The 20452-nt window shown below is 39.8% G+C and overlaps 1 protein-coding gene across 1 annotated transcript; it reads right to left on the bottom strand.

Annotated features, from left to right (window-relative positions):
• Nucleotides 1-16268: 16268 nt before the first annotated feature.
• On the bottom strand, nt 16269-20446 carry LLPH (LLP homolog, long-term synaptic facilitation factor). Its single transcript, XM_026868196.1, has 2 exons — nt 20157-20446; nt 16269-17219 (listed from the first exon to the last, which is right to left on the bottom strand). Exons 1-2 carry the CDS (start codon nt 20335-20337, stop codon nt 17056-17058), a joined length of 345 nt encoding a protein of 114 aa, XP_026723997.1. The 5' UTR covers nt 20338-20446; the 3' UTR covers nt 16269-17055.
• Between the last annotated feature and the right edge of the window lie 6 nt (nt 20447-20452).

Here is a 20452-nt window from a genome sequence, read left to right as displayed (position 1 = left end):
CTGGGACATGCAGAAAAGAGGGGACATCTGCTCCATCTGAAATCAAAGGAAAAATAATGAAAGTGGGCCATTAATTTTTCTTATGTATCTGGCTGGTTTCACTTTCTAGTTTTCCTGCCACAATTTCTGAGCTACAACTAATGGGAATTTTCCAATCAAAACAAAACGAGCAAATCAAACAAAACAGCCCTGCGGGACTGCTGCAATGGCAAGGGGGAGAGGAAGGCTTGTGAGAAGGAAAAAGTGAGACTGCAAGTGCAATGCTCTTATCTGGTCTTTTGTTAGATGATTTTAAAATAGCTATGACCCTTTTTTTCTTCTTTCTTTTTTGGGGTGCAAATGAGACAAAACCTATTTTGAGGAGAGGCTGTGCCTAAGCTTGTTTCTCAGTTCTGGTTGATAAAATGCACCAAACAACTCTAGTTCTCCAATTGCTCTGACCAGTGTTCCAGAGTCCTCACCTGCCCTCAGGACATGACTGAGGAGTCACCAGGGTTCCTGTGGTGGAAGTGCTCCCTCTTGACTGCGGATGGCTATCCTCTGAGCTGTATGTTGTGCTCAGACACAACAGGATAGAAAACCTGGGCCAGACAGAGCTGGATCCTCAGGTGGATGCTGTCCCACCCTCTGTGAGGCAGTGGACAAACACCTCCTCTGGGTCCAGCCATGCCAGTGGAGAAGACAGTCACCCCCCCACCACATGCTGCTGCTTGTCATTGCCCCTCCGATGAATGCCATCCCTGCCCCAGGCCTGCAGCAGGCTGCGCACACCTCTGCCAGTCAAAACAAGACAGTTAACATAAACAGAGCAATGAGCAGGTTGCTGCTAGCTTGGAGCCAGGGCAGTGAGAAGGCAGGGTGGTCACCTCGGCTGCTTGCAGAGTGCCTGCCTGGCACTGCCCTCAGGGGAACCCCACAGGCAGGCCCTGCAGCAGCATGCTGGCCCTGTTAGCAAAACACCTGTGGTGCTGCTGTGGTGTGGTGGCCTTCCTCGCGGCTGAGATGGGGACGGGAGGTCCCCTCTGGAATGCCCCAGGTGATACAACCTCCTCCACAGTGAAACCCCGGCCCCGCTGGAGTTGGTGGTAGGACTCCACTGGACATCAGTCACCCCAAGGTTTTACCCCACCAGTCGATTACTAATACATTTTGTAAAAATAGGTTCAGTGAATATCTTTGGGTGATTTCAGATGGCTTTTTCTCTGCTTTAGGAAAGAGAAGAATTGCTTTCTGAAAAATGCCTGTGCAAGTCCTACACTTTTTTTTTTTGCATCTTCTGCTGTTATTTATAGACTCTACAGATGGAAAAGACCCATTAGGTCACCCAGTGTTCCCTGCCAGCACAGGACTGTTCTCCAGCAAACATTTATTATGGTCTTGTTTAGACTAGTTTCACATGTTCCAAACAACGAGGTTTCTGCCACTTCCCCAGGGAGAGCAGTCAGTAAGTTCATACCACTGACCCACAGGAAGGCTCCTCCTCCTTTTCTTCAGGCTCTGTCTTCCCTCTTCATATGTTTTTTTCCATCTTACATTCTAATATCTATTTATCATGAGGTTTTTCCCTCATTTTTGCCTATTTCTATAGCCGCCCTTGCTCCATGGTGCACACAGCATTTAAGATCGTGTATACTGCCAGAGTGGCCCTTAAACCACCCCCTGTGTAATCCCCTGCTACCATGAATGAGCATCCCTTTCCCTCTGAGCTGTCCCCATTCTGGTGCTCTCTTCTCTAAGCAGTTCTCTGGTTTGTACAATACTTTCTGCTAATTGCTAGCCTGAAGTACAAAAGTGATATTGTAGGTGTGACCACCAAGGGAATTACTTCCTCTGCTCATCTCTATGCTGCCTGTTGAAACCCCAACCCAAATTGTAAAGGGAGCTTTGCTGGCAGAAGGCACAAGAGATTCACATCTCATTTACTGTCAACTACCTGCACAAAGTGTCTCTCAGTGGTCCTGTTTTCTGTACTTCCACAGGTGATTGAATGTGCTTCGGAGTATTTCTGTCCCATAGAGTTACTCGGGTTTTTCCAACTCACTGCAGCTTATAACTTTTATATTTTTAAAATAAAATATAAAACAATAATAAAAAATATAAAATAAAAACCTTGTAACTGTTTTCTCTATTGTCTGTAAAAAAAAGTGAGCCTTATACAGATAAAACACGAGGTACGAGTATAATATATATAATGCAGGCCTAACAGAGTAACTTCCTCTTTGGAAGAATATTTGGAACAGTAAAGAAATCAAAAGATTCTATTAATAAAGTCATTCTGAGTGTCCAGTTATAGAAGTTAGCCTTCTTCATTTGTTACAGAAAGCAGCATCTGCTGTTCCAAGAGAAAATCAAGTAGAAATAAGAGCATCAAGAGTGTTAAGCATTTTTCCATTAAATTAAAATACAGTTACAGAGTCAGTGCTAAATAACAGTTTGCATGAAACACGTTGCACATGTTCACACAAGAAAAACATAAAGAAATAGTTTTCTTTGTCCGTCTCACAATAAAGTGTGCAGAGCTCCACAGTTCACTAGTACTATTTATAAAGGAAAGTAACACAAAGCCAAAGCTGGTAAATTGAAAATACAGGGAAATCAAGACAAAAGCTAGCCCAATAACCACAAATGGAAGGGATCATCTTGTCAATTGAGAAGAAACATGAGGAATATGAATACCAGTTTTTTCCCTAAACCCTGAATGCTGATGGCTCCATCGTGCTTTAATTTTCTACCCCTACACATGCCCTGCTCTGCAAACTTCCCACATACTTTCACTTAATTTCAAAGTGGAGACCCTCTCTGAAATGGCACTGTAAACATTTCATTGTGGAGTCCCATGTTTGATGTCTGTCAGTGATTTACAAATCAAAACTGCTCAGTTAACAAGTAAAAAACAGATTTCTTTTTGTTTATTTCTCAGCATTGTAGTCTGCAGCATGAAAAGCAAACTCAGTGCTTTCCGATTCACGTATCCCCCACAATAAAGACTAGTATTCGGGGGAGAACCCACTGGTGGAGGAAGAGCTGGATTAGTATCTGGGTGGTTTGCCCTCCTGCTGTGGAGTCATCATGGCCAAGAAGGATAAAACTGTGCTGAGGCAGTATGGCCTCCATACCACAACCTTCTGACAGCTGCTTGCAGTCCCTTTCCATCAGATAGATTATCATGTCTGGAGCTCTGCTGGCAAAGTGGTGGTTTCAGCACTTGCTAATCCACTTTCATGCAAAATCTACCAGGTTATCTTAGATGGTTTAAACTGAATTAGCCCTGCTGCTACTGCCTAAAGTAGATTAGGAGATGCTTATATCATTTCTCCAGACAGAAAGAGCTAGCAGGGCACAGTCACAAGAAGGAAGCCTTTCTGGCAGGCACGGACAGCCTTAGCCTCTGGCAAGCCAGAATGCAACACCCAGCTGGATGGTCCATCTCCACCTGCCTCCTTGTCTGTATAGCACCACTGCCCCTCTACCTGGCTAGTTCCAGAACATCAGTGAATATTCCAGACCGGATCAGATTTGGAGAAAGAATCAGGAAACCAAATCCTGGAGGAGAAAGGACATGTGGATCATGGCCACTTCGTTAAAGAGTTACGATGCTGCAGAAGACCTATCGCCAAATTAATGATGTTTTCCATCGTAACAGTACCACTCTTCAGGCTGCCCAGCTCACAGCTAATTGGCATCCTGACTTCTCTCCGAGGCAAACAATTATTCTGAGTGGAGAGTGGAATAGGAGAAATCACAGTGTGGAGAAAATAGGAGGTGCTGGTACAGAAAGAAGGGGGTCAGGAAGCCCTTCTGTGAAGGCATCATGCTGAATTTTTGCTAAAAGTGTTGTAAGGCAGAAAGAGTCATGTTAGTCCCAGCTTAGCCACTTAAGCATTTGCTCCTGTGAGCTCAATTTAAACACATACTTACATGTCTCACCAAATGAAGTCCCAGCCCTACAAGTACTAGTCACTATACAAAATAAAGTGCATTCCCAAATGGTGTGGGGTCAGGGCCTTGGATGGACTTGGGCTTCTGCTGAAGTATTTTCCTGAACCAGACAATAATAGCGATACAATTCACAGTGTTTGATAATGAGACATTGTGTTATCTGATGCAGAAATTAAAGATGAGAAAGGAAATGAAAATCTTACCTCTAATAAGGAGTTACACTACTAGTATTAAGGTAGATGCTTCCACCTAGTGACTTATAGCAGTAGCTTAATAGATTTTTTACTTTAGAAGGCTGGATGACCGTTGCAGCAGAAAATGAAATTACAGAAAAACATCATTCATCATCTGTAGTCAAGAAGAGACACGGAAACTTACCTTACAAAGGGGGTCTATACGTTCAGACATCAGCAATACTCAGAGTGTCCTTTCCACAGACAATGCTGGCCCAGTGCACGCACTCTGATTCACCTCTGGATAAATGGCTACCCCACTATTTCTGGCTGTGCTACTGATAATCCTGCCCCCTCCAAGCCAACATATGGCAGAGCAGGAAGGATAACTCCTGGTGAAAGGAGGTGTTTCTGACATCTTTGCAGTAGGGAGGTCACCAGAATGGCAACTCCATCAAAGCTATTTCCAAACTTTTCCTTCATTTTTAAAACACTAGAACTGTCGGGGTTTTGTGTTCTTTAGTAGTGCAAACGCATGTGTGCTAGGTCTGGCTTGCCAGTGCATTAGCAACAGCAGCAGCTTCAGAGCCCAGTACTGTTATCCTTCTCATCTACACTTATCTTCCTCCTCTCAAACTCCCATGACTTTATACACACCTGCATGTGCCAAAGTTACTGACTTGAGCCCTTACAGCAACACTCAACAAAAGATATAAACTCAAAAAAAGATAAGTGCTTAATTAAAAAAAACTTTTTAAAAAAAGCTTCAGGATTGCAGACTTTAGCAGAGATCCTTAGGCTTTGATGCCTAACGACTCTACAATAAATGGGGAGCAGTAAGTGGCTCTGCAAGAATCAGTCTTGAATAGGCATCTGTCTAAAATCATTCTCATCGACTTCAAGATATATCCTGAATCTTGTCCCTCTCTGGAAGTGCCACATCCAGGACTAACAGGAGATGTCTGCTCACCTGGAATCCACATCCTGAGAAGCTCTCTAAAGGGTTGGCTGCTACTTACATCCTTCCTCCCAAAAAACGTAAGTTTTGTCTTTTCAGACACTGCCAGAGGAGAAGCCCCGCTAATGCAATTGTTTCAAGGTTAATGCAAGGCATACATTCTGCTTGCAAGGAGTCAAGCCCTTCTGTCCTGTTGCCCTGTGGCCTCAGCTACCAGGTTGTGGGCTCTACTGGTTGGGAAGGGAGTGTGGAAGGAAACTTTAGAGGAGACTGGGCATCCCTATGCTAAAGGTCTAACCTAAGTAACTCACCTGAGGGTTTCACTGTAGCTAGTGGACAGAAGTGGGCAGAGGACAACACATTAGTAGATGCAGAAGTAGTCAACAGAAATTAGATTAAATATTGCCTTGATCTGTTCCTTATTTCCTCAGAGCAAATGAATGTTGCTCTGATTTCCCAGCTGTGCTTAAGGATGTGCTGTCAGTCTGCAGTAGTTTTGGACATGACCAGAGACACTATTATAGGCACATGAGAACCCATCAGAGAAGAATAGAGGAAGCTTTGGGGGCAGCTAGTGGGTATTTTTGCTTCAGTTTTGAAGTAAGGGTTCCCATTTCTGTCTATTTCCTCCTCTGTGTTTACACTGAACCTAATTTTTCTTTGGCTCTGGTTTTACTCCCTGTGGTCATTAAGAACTGACCTGTAAGGCAGTGAGCAATATACCTTGAGCAGATAAGTACCAACCTTATCTCGAATCTCATGGTTTACCCCTTTGAAGTTAAGCAAGTATCTCTGTGTTTAGTTGACTTGGGACCTAAACCAGTAAATGCATGACATTGACAGTAGAACTCAATGACCTTGGTTCCCCTGGGCAAGAAATCAAGAGGCAGTGGCAAGAAAAAAAACCTCGATTTTTTTTTTTTTTTTAAAACAAATAAATCTCAAAGTTAGCGGTGTGCCCAAAAGTATGACAATTTTTAAGAATAAAACAGATTTACTCATTTTGGTAGATGACATGTAATCTGTACACAGCTTCACTTCTCATGAACTTCTGTAACAAAGCTAATTCCCTTGTTAAAAGCTTTGGTGCACTCCCATAATTTTAATGTATTCCTATTCTCTTACTGTACAGCTGTAGTCGTTACAATGCTAATGGTTTTGCTAGTGTGTTCTCTCTCATTTCTGCTTTACTGAACCAATGTATATATATATTAACCTCTCACTAGTTAATGAACTCTGGTAGCTAGGACACTGCTCTAGATCTAGCTGAGGTTGGAAAGGAGGGGGAGTGCATTATCATCTGGCAACTTCTAGCTATTTCATGTAAATTAATTGTTAATTGTACTCCAATAATAGTGTCAAGGCATCTCAAAACCTAAAAAAAAACAAACACGCCACCATCAAGCACCGATAACTTGGAAAAAATGTATGTCATTAAGATTCTTACTGATAATTTCAATTACATCAGGGAAACATAGGAAACAATGTTCTTCTGTCAACAGCGTAGGTAAACAAGGGCTTTGGTCATTACCTTCCCATCACCTTTAAAGGTCATCACCTTTAATGATCACAACCCTCTGAGCTACTCACCAGTTGCAAAGCTAAGTGGGACTATTCATCCTATCAGAAACACTTCAAGTCACTGAGTCAACTCCCGAGGAAAATGCAAAACACTTCTTCAAAGCTCTTGTTCTAGATTTATACCACACTATAATTTTATCTACAGTCATTGAAATATCTGTATTTTATTAAAGTAAAATATTTGGATTTATAACATTTGAATGTTTAATACTACGCACACATACATGCATTCACACGTGTACAGGCATACATATGTTAAGTTTTAATTTTCTGTGTTATAATCTATAAAAACTTAATACAATTTATTGCAGTGCAGAAGACCTATTTTCTCTTCCCTTCTTGTGACAGTTTCTCTCTCACCCACATGGTTTATATGAATGATATTTATAATGGAGCTAGTTTGACCTGATAGAGCCTCAGTGAATTTACTGCTGTTTCTGTCCCACTGTAACTGAACCTGACAAGAACCAGAAGAATCCAGAGTTTTATTTTGGGCTTTACAGGCTTTTCCTCACTCCTTTTTTTTTTTTTTTTGTGCCTGCACGGGGTTGGCAGCTAAAGACAACCTGCATATTCTGCAACAACAGATAGTTGTTACGCTGCAGGACTTGCAGGATGAGATGAATTGCTCCTTTGATCACAGCCAGAGTCAATTTGCCCTGGCTAATAACTGGTTTGTCAAGGAAAAAAAAAAACAAACCAACAAACACCTGAACAATAGAATTTTTTCTTTATGAAAGAAATGTAATCTTTCCCTTCATGTAATTAAAAGTTGTAGTGTTCACAAATAGCACGTTGCATACAATGATTAGCCTTACTATTTTAAATGTACTGCTGTATCTTCCAAGAATTAATAGGATTTTGAAAATAGATGAGTATTTCCTCTTTGTTGAGACAAACATATGTTTCTGCTCATCAAGATTTTTCTCTCTAACACTGCATATAAAAATGAAACAGCTTGCCTAAGTGCTCTGGGTGGTTCAGAGAAAAGATGAATGGGATTTAGATTTCATCCCACTAAGGAGGAAAGTTGCTCAGGCATAGGCAAAGTTGTTATTTTAGAGTAAGCACGTGGTAGCTACAATCAAACATAAAGTTGCTTTTAATGACTGGTTTTGGTTTTGATTTTCTCCAAGCATTTTTACATCATGATACATTTCTGCTGATCTCAAACACAATTGTTTGTTGTAAAAACAATTGCTACAGACCAAAAAAAATTAACTGAAGGCTTATGTCATGTGAGCAACATGTTTCTTTTGTAACTTTAAGGTACTCCAAACCCAACTTCCCTGAAGTACATGAACAAAACTTCAAGAAACTGCACTCCCAGTAATTCATACTAGAATCCAGTACAAGCTCTTTTTTTTCCAGAACATATCCACATTTATTAGCAATCACCAGATGGGATCCCAGGGTAACCTCAGGGAAGAAAACTAATGGCTTTCCCATCAAGTCATATTTGGATATGATCCAGTCACTGTTAACATATCCAAATTCATTAGGAGCCACTGAATCCAAACTCTGTTTAACACAAAAAGATACTTGGGAAAGATCATTTTGGAAATTATTTCATTTCCTACCACAGCAAATTCACATTACATCTAGAAGTGAATGAAAGCTATGGGTCCTCTGTTTCTCATGAAACAATCTCTAAAGATATCAGGGTGGACCAGAAGCTGCATTCATTGGTTTACATTTTTGTGTTAGTGGGGTTTCCAAAAGAAACAAGATCTTAAAATGTAGAGATTGGGAATGAAAGAGAATATAATAATAATAATTTTTAAAAACTTTTCAAATGTATTTTGAAGATTAATTTACATTTGAAAAAGTCTTGCAAAAACTTTTTTGCACATTTTATTTTCATTTCTTGTTCTTTAAAGAAAGCTGGAACTTCAGCTTCTCTATTATTTTTTAACCTTTAATCTTTGCTATTGCTGTGCCTGTAAACAAAATCCCCATCCACTAAAATTGGCAAGTTTAGATACAACCTAAAAGTGGTTTATTTACATATATTTATGTAAAAAAAAATATATATCTAACTTACATTTTTCATGTGGGAATCTATTTCTCCAAGTTAAGCAACATTTATTTTCTTATAATTCAAAAAATATTTTTCAGTTTTAAATATTATTCCATAAATTTGTTCAACTGCATCGCTGCATATTTGTTTTTTAAATGACTGCTTAGATAAATATTTTTTCTTTGTGTCTTTATTACAGAGTAAATCTTGTACTTTTAAAATGCTTTTTCTAATTTTATATTATCTTGCCTGTATCTTAATCCTGACATACATAAGATTATTTTATTTTTCTCAGCTTCAATGACAGTTGCAGGAAAGGATGCCTTTGTTGTAACACTGTTTGTTTGTAGGAGAACAAAATTTTTTTCTATGCATTCCTAAAATTAAAAACTTTTTTTTTGGTGAACGCATAGAAAACAGTTTTTGTAGTTTCAAAACTAATGCTAACCTAACACAAACTGTTATCCTTTTTGGTGTTTCTGAGGTTACTTTTAGAATTTTAAAAAATTCAATTCATTTTTAACCATGTGAAACTGCTGGTTTAAATTATTGCACATCATTACATTTGGACAATGAAAACAACACAGGCATTTTAACTTGTCTCTGGTCAACTTCACTTCTGGGTTTCCCTGACACAGGACCTTAGCTGAAATCACCACATGGAGATTTTAAAATCCAAATAAACCAAGAAAATATATAACAACTCTCTTTTCACTGAGTTTCTTAAATTTTCATTAGAACATTTCAGTTGATTGATAAGAGGCTTTTCAAGAACCTTCCTTTTAAAAACAAAACACTGTGTATCAGTAGTCATGTGTCACTTTGTCTCCATTTCTGGAAAAATTACATGTTTAAGGGTAAAAAAAAAATAGATTGGGGAAGCATTCACACCAAGTAGCAGTTTTAGTTTTAGTATAATTGTAGAGAAATCAGTAAAAATATTAAGTGGTTTTACACATTTAAATGTCACTTCTTCTTGGGACAAAATATCTGACAATAATTTTAGCAGTTTTTCAGGCAGTTAGGAACAGGGTGAACCTAAGAGCACTAGGGATACCCACAGCAAAGCCCCACAGACTATTGCAGAATATCGCAGTATGCAACATACACAGCGTTAAGCGTTTTCCTGCAATTAATACATGCCCCAATTGGAAACCAATGCTATTTCTTAACCGAAAAAAATAAACGTACAGGGTGTTAGAGACGTGATGTCTCGCACGGCTGGAGTCACGTTCAAAGGCTGGTCTGGCTCCCTCCTGCTGCCCTCAGGGCCGGGCCGGGCCCTCAGTGCTCCCGCCGGTGTCGGTGCCACCTACCGGGCAGCGGCTTCCGAGGCAAGCGCCGGGGCGCGGGAAGGCTCCCGGCCCGCAGCACGGGGACGGGGCGGGCAGAGCAGGCTCCTGGTCGGATTGCTCCCTGCACGGAGGCTCATTCGTCACAGCGCCTTTCCCTAAATATCCAGAGGTGGTCCATTGGGTGATGCCAGAAATACATTTAAGGGGAAAAGGGCTGAAGCCACTAAACTAATTTCATCCGTGTCACTGCTGAATTTGAATCGCTTTTAGGAGGTGATGCCAGTGACTGCTACGACAGATAATCTTATCTCTCTCAATACTGGTGAATTTGGATGACGCTGTTAAGGTCAGTGAAATGCTGAGGTAGCAACCAGGGCATACACTGCCTGGCATATACTTCTTGCTTCCTCCACCTCCCGTCACTGTTAGAGGGCAATCACCAGACATGGAAGCACAGATTCAGTTCCCACTGCTGGGAGTATCTGTCAGGAGCTTGTTAAGGAGTTAAGACAAAAAGCTACTTTTCCATAGGAAAGGAGAAAAAAAAAAAAAAAGACAAAAAAAAAGAGACAAAAAAAAAAGACAAAAAAAAAAAGACAAAAAAAAAAAAAAGACTCCTGAAACGCCAATGTCTACAATTATGAGGGGATGAAATTCTGGAGATAAGCTTTGATAGCATGTGTTAAGGACATGCATTGGCTGTCAGCATCTTACTGGCTGGCTAAAGAAACAGAACCATAAATTACCTTTTTTTAACTTTTATAAGAATCTTTCTAAAATAGTGGACACTTAAGAGGACTTCACAGGTTAGTACTCATTTTAAACAGCAAGAAAAATAACAAGAAATCCACATGCAATTTTCTTCCTCAAGAGAAAAAGAGAAGATGTAGTGCTTGACATGCACTCAGTTACCTCTTTAAAAAGGATGCATAAAAATGTAGGTATCTCTATATAAATACACCATACTGTATATTGGAGCAATGGTTCCTAAAGTTATTGTATCAATAGACCAACCTGTAGTCTTTCCCATGGATGATCTTACACTTGGGAAATTAAATTTTTTTGCTCTTCCACACAACAAAAGCCAAGTCCAGGCAAGTATATGGACCACACTTTGGCTGCAGTTGCTCTAGAATAATCATGGCTGTGTCATTTTCACAAGAACTCAGACAGCCTTAAGAATATTAAGGAGAGAAAAAAATAATCAAAGTGTCTGAGGGCACCAGACTGGGGTTCAGACAGGTCAGTCTGCATCTCCACCACCAGCTTCCCACATAACCTGCTGCACTTTGGTCTCTGGCTTCTTTCGTTGTATCCTCTGACAATACCACCTTTCAGGGGGTGCAAGTAGTTCAGAAAAAAGCAATGTATCATACCTTTCTTAATTCTCACAATCAGTTTAAAGTATATTTTTGCACATATTCTTTATATTAAGTGAACTAACTTGAATTTTGCATTTGGAGTGAAGATATTCAGTAGCAGCAGTGGTCATGATCTAATCCCGAGACTGTGAGAAAGAAGCTGTTGAAACACAGCCGTCCTTCTAATCCTTCACAGAAATCTTTTGTATTCACTTGAGACAAATTGCAGCTCTGATCCGCTCTGTACTAAGTTCTGTCACATTTTGCGGAAGCAAAATGGACAGAAAGTAACTGTAAGGCTTATAGTGCCAGGCCAGGAAGTACAATCAACACATCTAAAAAGTTCTTCTTGCATTCACAGATGTTAGAATCTGTCAAAGCCAAGTTTACAGCATGTCTGTTGACGAAGTAATGTAAAGACTCAAGGTAGCAAGCTGTAGCATGGAATAGCTATTGCACCTATACATTATCAATTTGTCAGCTTTCAAAAAGGAGACGTGGTACATGTTTTACATAATGGCAACAGGTATGAATGGATCAGCTGGACTGAGTTGGATGAGCAGTACTGGAGACAAAAAATGTGCCTTTGTGTTCCAAAATACTGTCCACAAACCCAAATTCTGGTTAAAAGCAAAGTTTTAAAATGCTATAAAATCTACACCCAGACTTTAGGAGACTTGCAAGAAAATTAAGTGCAATTAGGGAGAAAAGATGCTAAGTAGTAGTTTACCAAACCAGAATCTCATAACCTTCATTGTCTCCTGAACAGTTGATTAGACTGAAATTGGAAGAAAACAAGTCACTGCTTGTTTGCTCTCAGTATACAAGCCCTTCATAAAGCAGACCTCACGCTACCTTGCGTAGGACCCTTGATACACAACCCTCTGTGGCCATACCATGTCCCGTTTCTAACATTTGAGACCTTTTGTATGTGTACCAAATAAATCAGAGACCTGTGACAGTGATGTTAAAGTTATTAGGAAGAGGGAGAGGGGGCAGCGCAAAAATTATCCTCTTCCTATTCTGCCTTCTCTTTCCCTTTGACTACTGTTGCTAGTGATAAGGGAAAGTTGAAATCAGAACACTGTAGTAGTGTGGGAATAAAAGCACAGGGGGAGCATGGGGCTTGTCAGAACTGTGCAGTGTTTATCAAACCGAAGAAAGTTGTGGTTCTCTCTTACTTTTAGCTCAGAAAAAAAGAATTAAAAACCCCAATGTCTATTTCTCCTGAAGTAGGAAATCATGAATTGGGCAGTGCAGCTGGAGAAGGGATAGGCAAAAGTTGAAGAGCCTCTTTTTGCAGCAGTGAGCGATCAGATGGCTCAATCCTCCTCTGAAACCTCACCCTTAGGTAAGTTAAAGTTGATGGCAAAACCCTGGCCTGAAAAAGAGCAATTCACAGCTATGGCTTCAAACTCTAATTATAGCCACAACTGCCATAACTCAATTAAGACCATGCCACTCAGAGGAATAGATTGCTCTGCACTCCCACATTTATGCAGTGCTAAGGCTGTAGTCGTATAATCTCTAACACCAGACAAATTCACACTACAAACCTGATACAGATCAGACATACAGCTTCCATCAAATTCGCTAGAACCATGCAACTCTTCAGGCTGCAGGAGGAAAAGGTAGCAGAGTATAAACAGACATACAGTATAAAGCCTTTGTATAGATAAAGGAGGGCTACTTTTGTTTTTTAAAAACCAAACAATATGTATGACCATGTATCAGAGGAGCACCTTGCATCCTCAGGATGTGGCTATCCAGTACTAGGTCTCCCCAAACCAGACTTAGTCTAAAACCACAGTGACAGCTGCAGGTAAAGCCAAAGATAAAGCAAACTGAAAGAATCTGTACAGGCTCGCAGCTGACTATATTCATCAGTGGAGCCTAAGCTGTCAGCGTTTTAGCAAAACGTAACAGGGACTATAAGATAAAGAACGCTGACCTCAATTATTCTAATGCTACATTCTCCACTGAATAACTTTCAAAACCACTATTCAATGCATTTGCTTGACTTAATCTTCAGAACCTCTCCCCATCTTCAAAACACTGCACTGCAAAGTGACTGCACTGAGCCGCTAATGCCACAGGGAAATGGTGGCACGAGATCAGTGCTGAAGCAAAAGGTCTGTCTCACACAGCCCTGCCTTCACCAGCTATTTGTTCCCAGTCTTGGATTGCCTCCTACTGACAGTGCTTTTTGTACAGAAAGGCTGTAAACCAATTCAGCTGAAAAAATAGGGGGAAAATAGGAATATTTCCAGCATATCTCAGCTAGGTTAGTCTCCCAACCCACCTGACTATACAGTGCAGAAAAGCAGGTGTCCCAGAGCACAAACAAGTTACCAGAAAGGCCCAGGAACTGCACCACCACCACCACCAGTTATTTGAGGCATCTGAAATAACTCACTTTAAAACAAAGTCTTGCATACTGTGCCAAAAAGGGCAGACGTCTTCTCAGGAAACTGCCAACAATCTGTAGGACATTTAGCAATTTGCTGATGCAGTTTTTATACTGTATACACACACACACACACACATTTTATAGTACAGAAACATTTCAATAAAATGACAGTATTTAATTCTTTCAGCTCTGACATTTATGCTTGTAGTTCAAAACTGCCTATGTTATTTCCCACACCTTTTGTAGATCCATGAAATCCAGCTACCACAGCACTTTGCAGGTAGGTGGCAGAGTTACAGTGGTAGGAAGTTTCAACAAAATAGTTTCATAATAGCACAGTTACACAGCAGAAAACTGAACTGACAGTGCTATTTCAGTTATACACTTTTAGACTTCCATCAATTTTCTTAATCAATTCAATCACAACCTAAAAAATTTTTTGAGATAAAGATCAATGAATTATGATATCATTAGAATGCTGGTTTTAGAGGCAGATAACTTCTCTGAAAATCCCCAAGGACTTTTAAAACATGTATTTCAGCCAAAACCTAGTATGTTTAAGTTAGTTTTCTATTGTGAAGAAGTACAAATGATTTTCTTCATGAAGTGATCAAACAGAATGTTTCAGATTCAACAATGCAAATCAAATATTCAATGACAACTAAAAGTTTGGTAGTCACATTCAAAAAATATAGCTGCTCAAAGCAGATCTAAAGCAAATTTCAAATACAAAATTACCACATCCATACATAGTATATGCTCAAACCCTAGAAGGTAGAATTTTGCTGCTGCATCTGTGACTCAGCCTCTGAGGTTATAACCATGCTGCACATTTAGCCAGGTTCCTGCTGTCTGTCTACAAGCGAGCCTTCAGCCTGGATTATAGACCCCACCCAGCAGGGCTCTCAAAATCCTTTCCGGCCCAGAGAGAGCTCTGCTTCACCTGAGTGAGCTGTGATGTTGTACACAGTACATTGGTACTAGACTAAGACCTACCTTCCAGCAAAGGCAAGGGTTCATTCCTTTCTTACCCTGTTTCAGCTCAAAAAAATCAAACAGGATGTCTTAAAATATCTATAGTTTAAGTGAATCTGTTTGACTTCATCCTGGACACCATGAAGGAAACACCTCACATAGCCAGTATTGTTTCACCTGTAGGAAATAACTGCTAAACAAAAGATCAGTGCAGCATCTGCCATCTCTCATTTGAGAGTCAAATCCTTAATCTGGTCTCAAAAGCAGTACACTTAAATTTGTGCAACAAAGCTCTGGGCTAGGTCATAAAAGAAGAAATAAAGAGTATTCAGTTGTGCAGATCATTTTTTGTTCTAGAGGAAGAAGCAGAGGCAGAACTGGAACAATTCCAGAGGAGAGGGTAATGCAAGTACAGCGGTGGCAGCCTTAATTGATTAAATTGGGACAGAGAGTATGGCTGCGCACCTGAAGAATGAAATTAACTGACTCTGAAGCCGTACATTTAAATGGGGAGTATGCTGCCAGTCTGATTATCTCCACTCAGGAAAAGCAGCCTGCTTTCCCACCAGCAGCCGCTTGAAAGTAATCTGATTTACAAACAAGCACATCAAAAATAGCACTGTGCTTACTCTACAGAAAAAACCCAAATTGTTAGCACTTAAGCCTAAGAAGCTCCCCTCCACAACTCTCCAAAGCACACATTAAGCAAAATACAGCCTATGTCACTAAAATAGTAAAGAAATACTGACTGTCCATTCCATTTCTGGATAAACACAATTATGAACCTTAAAGAACACTTTTCTCCCTATTAATCAATTTTAAGGTAGTACTAATCTAAATGCTATCATACTCAATACTGAAATCTAGACCCATTTAATAAAACAATCTATTTTTAGTGAGGATATTATCAACTTAATGTGAATGATTTTAAAGTACAAAGTTATTAACAACATATAATTTGGTTAACTTTGATCTACACATATTGCCAAGTCTCATTAATTGTCAATGTATATGAAAACAGAAGATGCACTGGTATTTCCTCCAACACCTTTGTAGTTCTTTACCTAAGCAACAAAATATTTTTCCCCTAACAATAAAAATTCCGAAGTTTTCTATCAGGTTGAGTTCTTCTTAATGGATTTTAGCACAGTATAAGCAAGTATAATTACTTTAAAAAGAATAAATCCTATTTCCTATGCCCAAGTTATCACAAAAGACATATCACGACTTGTGGATCCCATCTTGGATGAAGCTGGATGAAAGTTATTGATGAATGGTACTTCAGCTGGCAACACACTGTAGGACCGGTACTATAATTATTTCCATCCTTGAAATGAGAGACATTTTAAAAGCACAAGCTTTCAGGGCAACTAGTTCTTGCATCTGTCATCACATGTTATTGCTGAGTAATATGCAACCAACTGTAGCTAATCACACATAAATGGCATCTGTTACACAATTATGCAATATTTTATCCTATGCCCACACTGTAAAGAATGCTAGATGAGTACCATTTTAAAAGGAATAAAAGGCCACTGAAAATACACACAGAAAAGTAAATCCTCATTTACTTTACTAAAACTTGGAAAATCCTAAATAAAACAATGTTATTTCCAATCTGTGTTTGCATTCTCTCATATTAATAACAAAAGAATGTTTTCCTTCCAGTTATTTAGTTCCTACAATGTTTTAGTTATAGACAGCAGTGAAATACTTCTTTGTTCCAACAACTTTCTCTTTGCAAATTAGTCAGACTGACACTGTCTTTTTACTTATAGAAGTTTCATGAAGCCTTGGTGTTGATTTCAGTGTATAATCTCTTTTAAAATACATGTTAAAACCCCATTTTTGTAACTACCATATGTTAAAAGCAACACAAAACAGTGCAACAAAAGTAATTTTACAGAATAATTTAAAGGATATGGCGAGCTTACAGAATCCTTTGTTTAAATTTACTAAAAGACAAGTTACACTGACAAAGACCACAGTACAAAAACCATTTAGTTTAATTACTTCTGGGATTCCTTTTAGCATTTTCAGCGTTCACAATTTAAAAGATGAAGACCCTGCCCCCCCCCAAGAAAACAGGTAGCCACAGCTTAGTCTATTCAAAGGCACTCAGCATGCTTTTTGGGTTTTCTTTTTTCAAGTTTGGCAGACACCCAATTGATATTGCTTTCATCATTTGCTGGCCTAAGGGTCTCTTCAAAACTTCATGTAACACGCAGTGTTACATGTATACTAACTAGTATACTAATTATACTCTGTGACCAAGCACAAAAATGTACTTATTTAGGATATTTATTTTGCAAGTAAAAAATTCATGATCTTACAAAATTGGCTTTACCAGGCTAGGCCTTTGGCTAGTTTTGATTTTTTTTTCCCTTTAACACGCTGTGCCTTCAGCTTCTTTCTCTGCCTGGAATTCATCCATATTGGGTACTGTCCATGCTTGTCCAGAAGCGTTTTCTTGTTTCGTTTATTATCTATGTCCATTTTGCAGTCATCTGAAAAAGAAAGGTATTTACATGTAGTGAGCAAAATACATTAATTAGCTTCATAGAAGCTATTTTATTATTAGATTCACAAAAATTATGCAAAAATATCCCTACACACAACAGTATTTCTATGTAGAGAGCTAAAGGCTTTATACACTGAAAGCTCGCTCCAAACCAATACAACTGCAACCCAGGAAGTTCAACAGCTGATGGTAAATATTCAGAATTTTCCCTAAAGGCCCATCTCTTGGCAAAGCACCTTATTCTTTAGTCTGCCATCTGTTCCAATACTGTGTCTAAAAACATTGTGTGTGGTCTCCAACAAATGCTGCAACCATACAGGAAGCCATAGGCTTACTGAAACATATGCACAATTAAACACTTTTTATGATGTAACATTTAAGATCCGTTCTAAAAAATTACATTAATTTGAGTGGAAGATGAAGAAAGTAAAAAGTCTAAGAAAGTAAGGAGAAGAACAAAGAGAAAAGCTGAAATACAATGACAGTACGAAGCATGAGCCAGTGATGCTACAATTGCTTCAAAAAGCAAGCATGAGGTCAAGTCTAATATATTTAGAGACAGAAATAGAGGACTAATCTCTAGGATCAGGAAGACTACCTGTGACACAGTCACTCCCAAGAACAGCATTCCCAGCTAGCTAACACCACATGAATGTCATGTCTCGCTGAGACAACAAGGCTACAAGAGGAACACCTCAAGGAAAATAAAAAATCAGTACCTCAAGAAAACCAATTCTACGTAAGATTCTTCTCTGATTCCTGTCCTATCATATGACTGAGGTTAATCTGTTACATGAATTTTGACTGCAGAAAAAGCACATCCACAATAAATGTCAGCTGCCATATTAACTAAAGAAATACTCCTAGACAAAAAATATCAGCTCTTCACATAGCACGTTTTCATCATACTTTGCAATGTCAAGGATGCTGTAGGAATCAGTAAAAGGAAGAAACCTACTGAACAGAAGTAGTCAAAGGACATAAAGAAAACCTTAAAGGGTTTAAAGAAAGCATTAAAGGAGTTAAAGACAAAGAGAAAAGGACCAAGAAAAAAAAGCTGTACAAGTAGGTAGTTGAAGCAGACTCAATGGATATTATTACCTTGAAATACAATGTACATGCCTACAAAGTTTCAAAAACAGCTACAAACCATTTATGACCAAAGGTTAGCCAGATCTTCCTATTTCTTTTTCTTTTTTTTCCTCATAACAAAAACTGGGGAAAAAAATATTTCACAATGTGCTGTGAAAAATACCTTAATGTACCACAGGAAAATATCCCTAACACATCTATATACCTTCTTAGGCTGGAAAATCATTCACCTATCTATGGAAAGTGCTAGTCTAGATGAAACCTTCAGCTACTTCAGTCCCTTATAACATTTTGCAATGTGAACTCCCTTGTGTCCACAGCTAGTGCTGAAGAGTCCTCTCAAAGACAACACCATCATTTTCACAAAACTTGTAGTTGTTTCATGAAATAAATATATATACACACACTTAGGTATTTCTGAGGATGCTGTCTCTCTACAAAGGCTGAGTGAAACTGGCCACTTGTAGAAAAGTTGACAGCAGTTGGAACGGGGTGTAGGAATGACAGCTAGCCAGGCGTTTGCTTCAGAAACTAGGTTTAAGACAATGTTTCCTCCAGCTTCAGTATCAGTAGGCCAACAATGTCCTAAAACATTTTGGAAATTCAATCCTAAGAATCCCATAAAGAACTTTTACACCTAGTTTATGGGACAAATCAGAACCATGGACAAAATTACAAATTATGCTCTAAGCTACCCTTAATTGGGAAAGTATTTTTATATAGCATTCTATTTCTATTTTCAATATAGTTTACAGGTTCTGCTATTCCTCCTCACAACACTTTCCTCTCTTTCCTAATTTCTGAAATACTGACAGAACTGGCTGTGTGACTGACAGTGATTACTAGCATTATTCTATATCCCCACTGTGGTGTCTCAAAAGACTTCTGCATGCCACATAAAAAGCTTAAATCAGCTGAAGTGGCATAAATTGGAGAAGAAAAAAGGATGATGATTTAGTTTAGACCGCAGTTTTGGAGAAAAGGTGTCTTTCTGACTCCTGTCCAATATATAGCTATTTAAAACCTTTGTTTCCACTTCCTGGGTTATTTCCTATGCAGATTACATCCTATTCAAGCAACAGAGAGGAAGACTGTGGCACCTAATGCCACATACTCCCATACCATGTGCAATGTGGCATTAATTAGCATACAAAACTAGGGTCCTTACTACCCCTAGCTTGAGACAGTAAAGAGGGGAAAAAACCCAATCATTCCATTATTGACAAAAATCTCTAAAAAAATTACTTCAGATTCAGGACCAACTTTTACTATATTTAGTGTCCCACTTACACTAGAAGGGAAAATATACTCTATCTCCAGTTTAACCGCAAATATCAAGCTGTGAATCCTCACTTATCTGTCTTCACAAAGAGATATCACTCTATGAGACACTACATACTTTAAATCAGAAGCTAATAAGCTTGTTCCACAAGTGAACAGATGCAATACAGATCGTTAATGTTGCGAGATGACCAGATTCAGTGATTTAATAACATCTTTGGGCTTTAAAAGATAAAGATTTGGTTTTCCAACTCACTATTCTTGACCTAAAATAATTCTAAATCTGATCACGACAGTGAAAGCCAGAGGAATACCCCAAGTCGTCCCTGCACGTGGGTGACTGCAACAGAAGAAACTGGTAGAGTGTAAACCACGCTTTAAGCGTGACGAGGGACAGGAGAAGGCGGCCAGGCGATCAGCAGGCAGGTCTTGGGCAACCCAGGGCCCGCGAGAGCCGACGCGGCACCTCGGCCTCCCGCGGCGCCTGGTCTGGTTCGCCAGCCGGGCCCTCCCCGTAGCTCCAGCGCCGCCCTGCGGGAGCCCAACTCACCCCCCTGCTCGAGGACCTTCTTGGGGGGCAGCACGGTCGCCACCTCCTTGACCTCCTCCATGGCGACATCCGCGTTGGTTCCCAGGATCTTTTTCAGCCTCTCCAGCTCCTTGGGCGCGTTCTTCTTCCTCTTCTCCGCCCGCATCTTCCTCCTCCACTTGCTCCTCAGGCTCTTCGCCATCTCCTGGGGGGAGGGAAGAGGGACACAGTGAGGGCGAAGCAAGCGCCGGGCAGAGGCGCCGCTAAGGCGCCATTAGCGCGCGGGCCGGGAGCGCCCCTCCCCCCGCTCACCCCAG

The sequence above is a fragment of the Athene cunicularia genome, assembly GCF_003259725.1.
Source record: "Athene cunicularia isolate RWA chromosome 1 unlocalized genomic scaffold, athCun1 chr1_part2, whole genome shotgun sequence".
Lineage (NCBI taxonomy): Eukaryota > Metazoa > Chordata > Aves > Strigiformes > Strigidae > Athene > Athene cunicularia.
The sequence above is the reverse complement of the archived record's forward strand: the minus strand, read 5'-3'. Positions and strand labels throughout refer to the sequence as shown.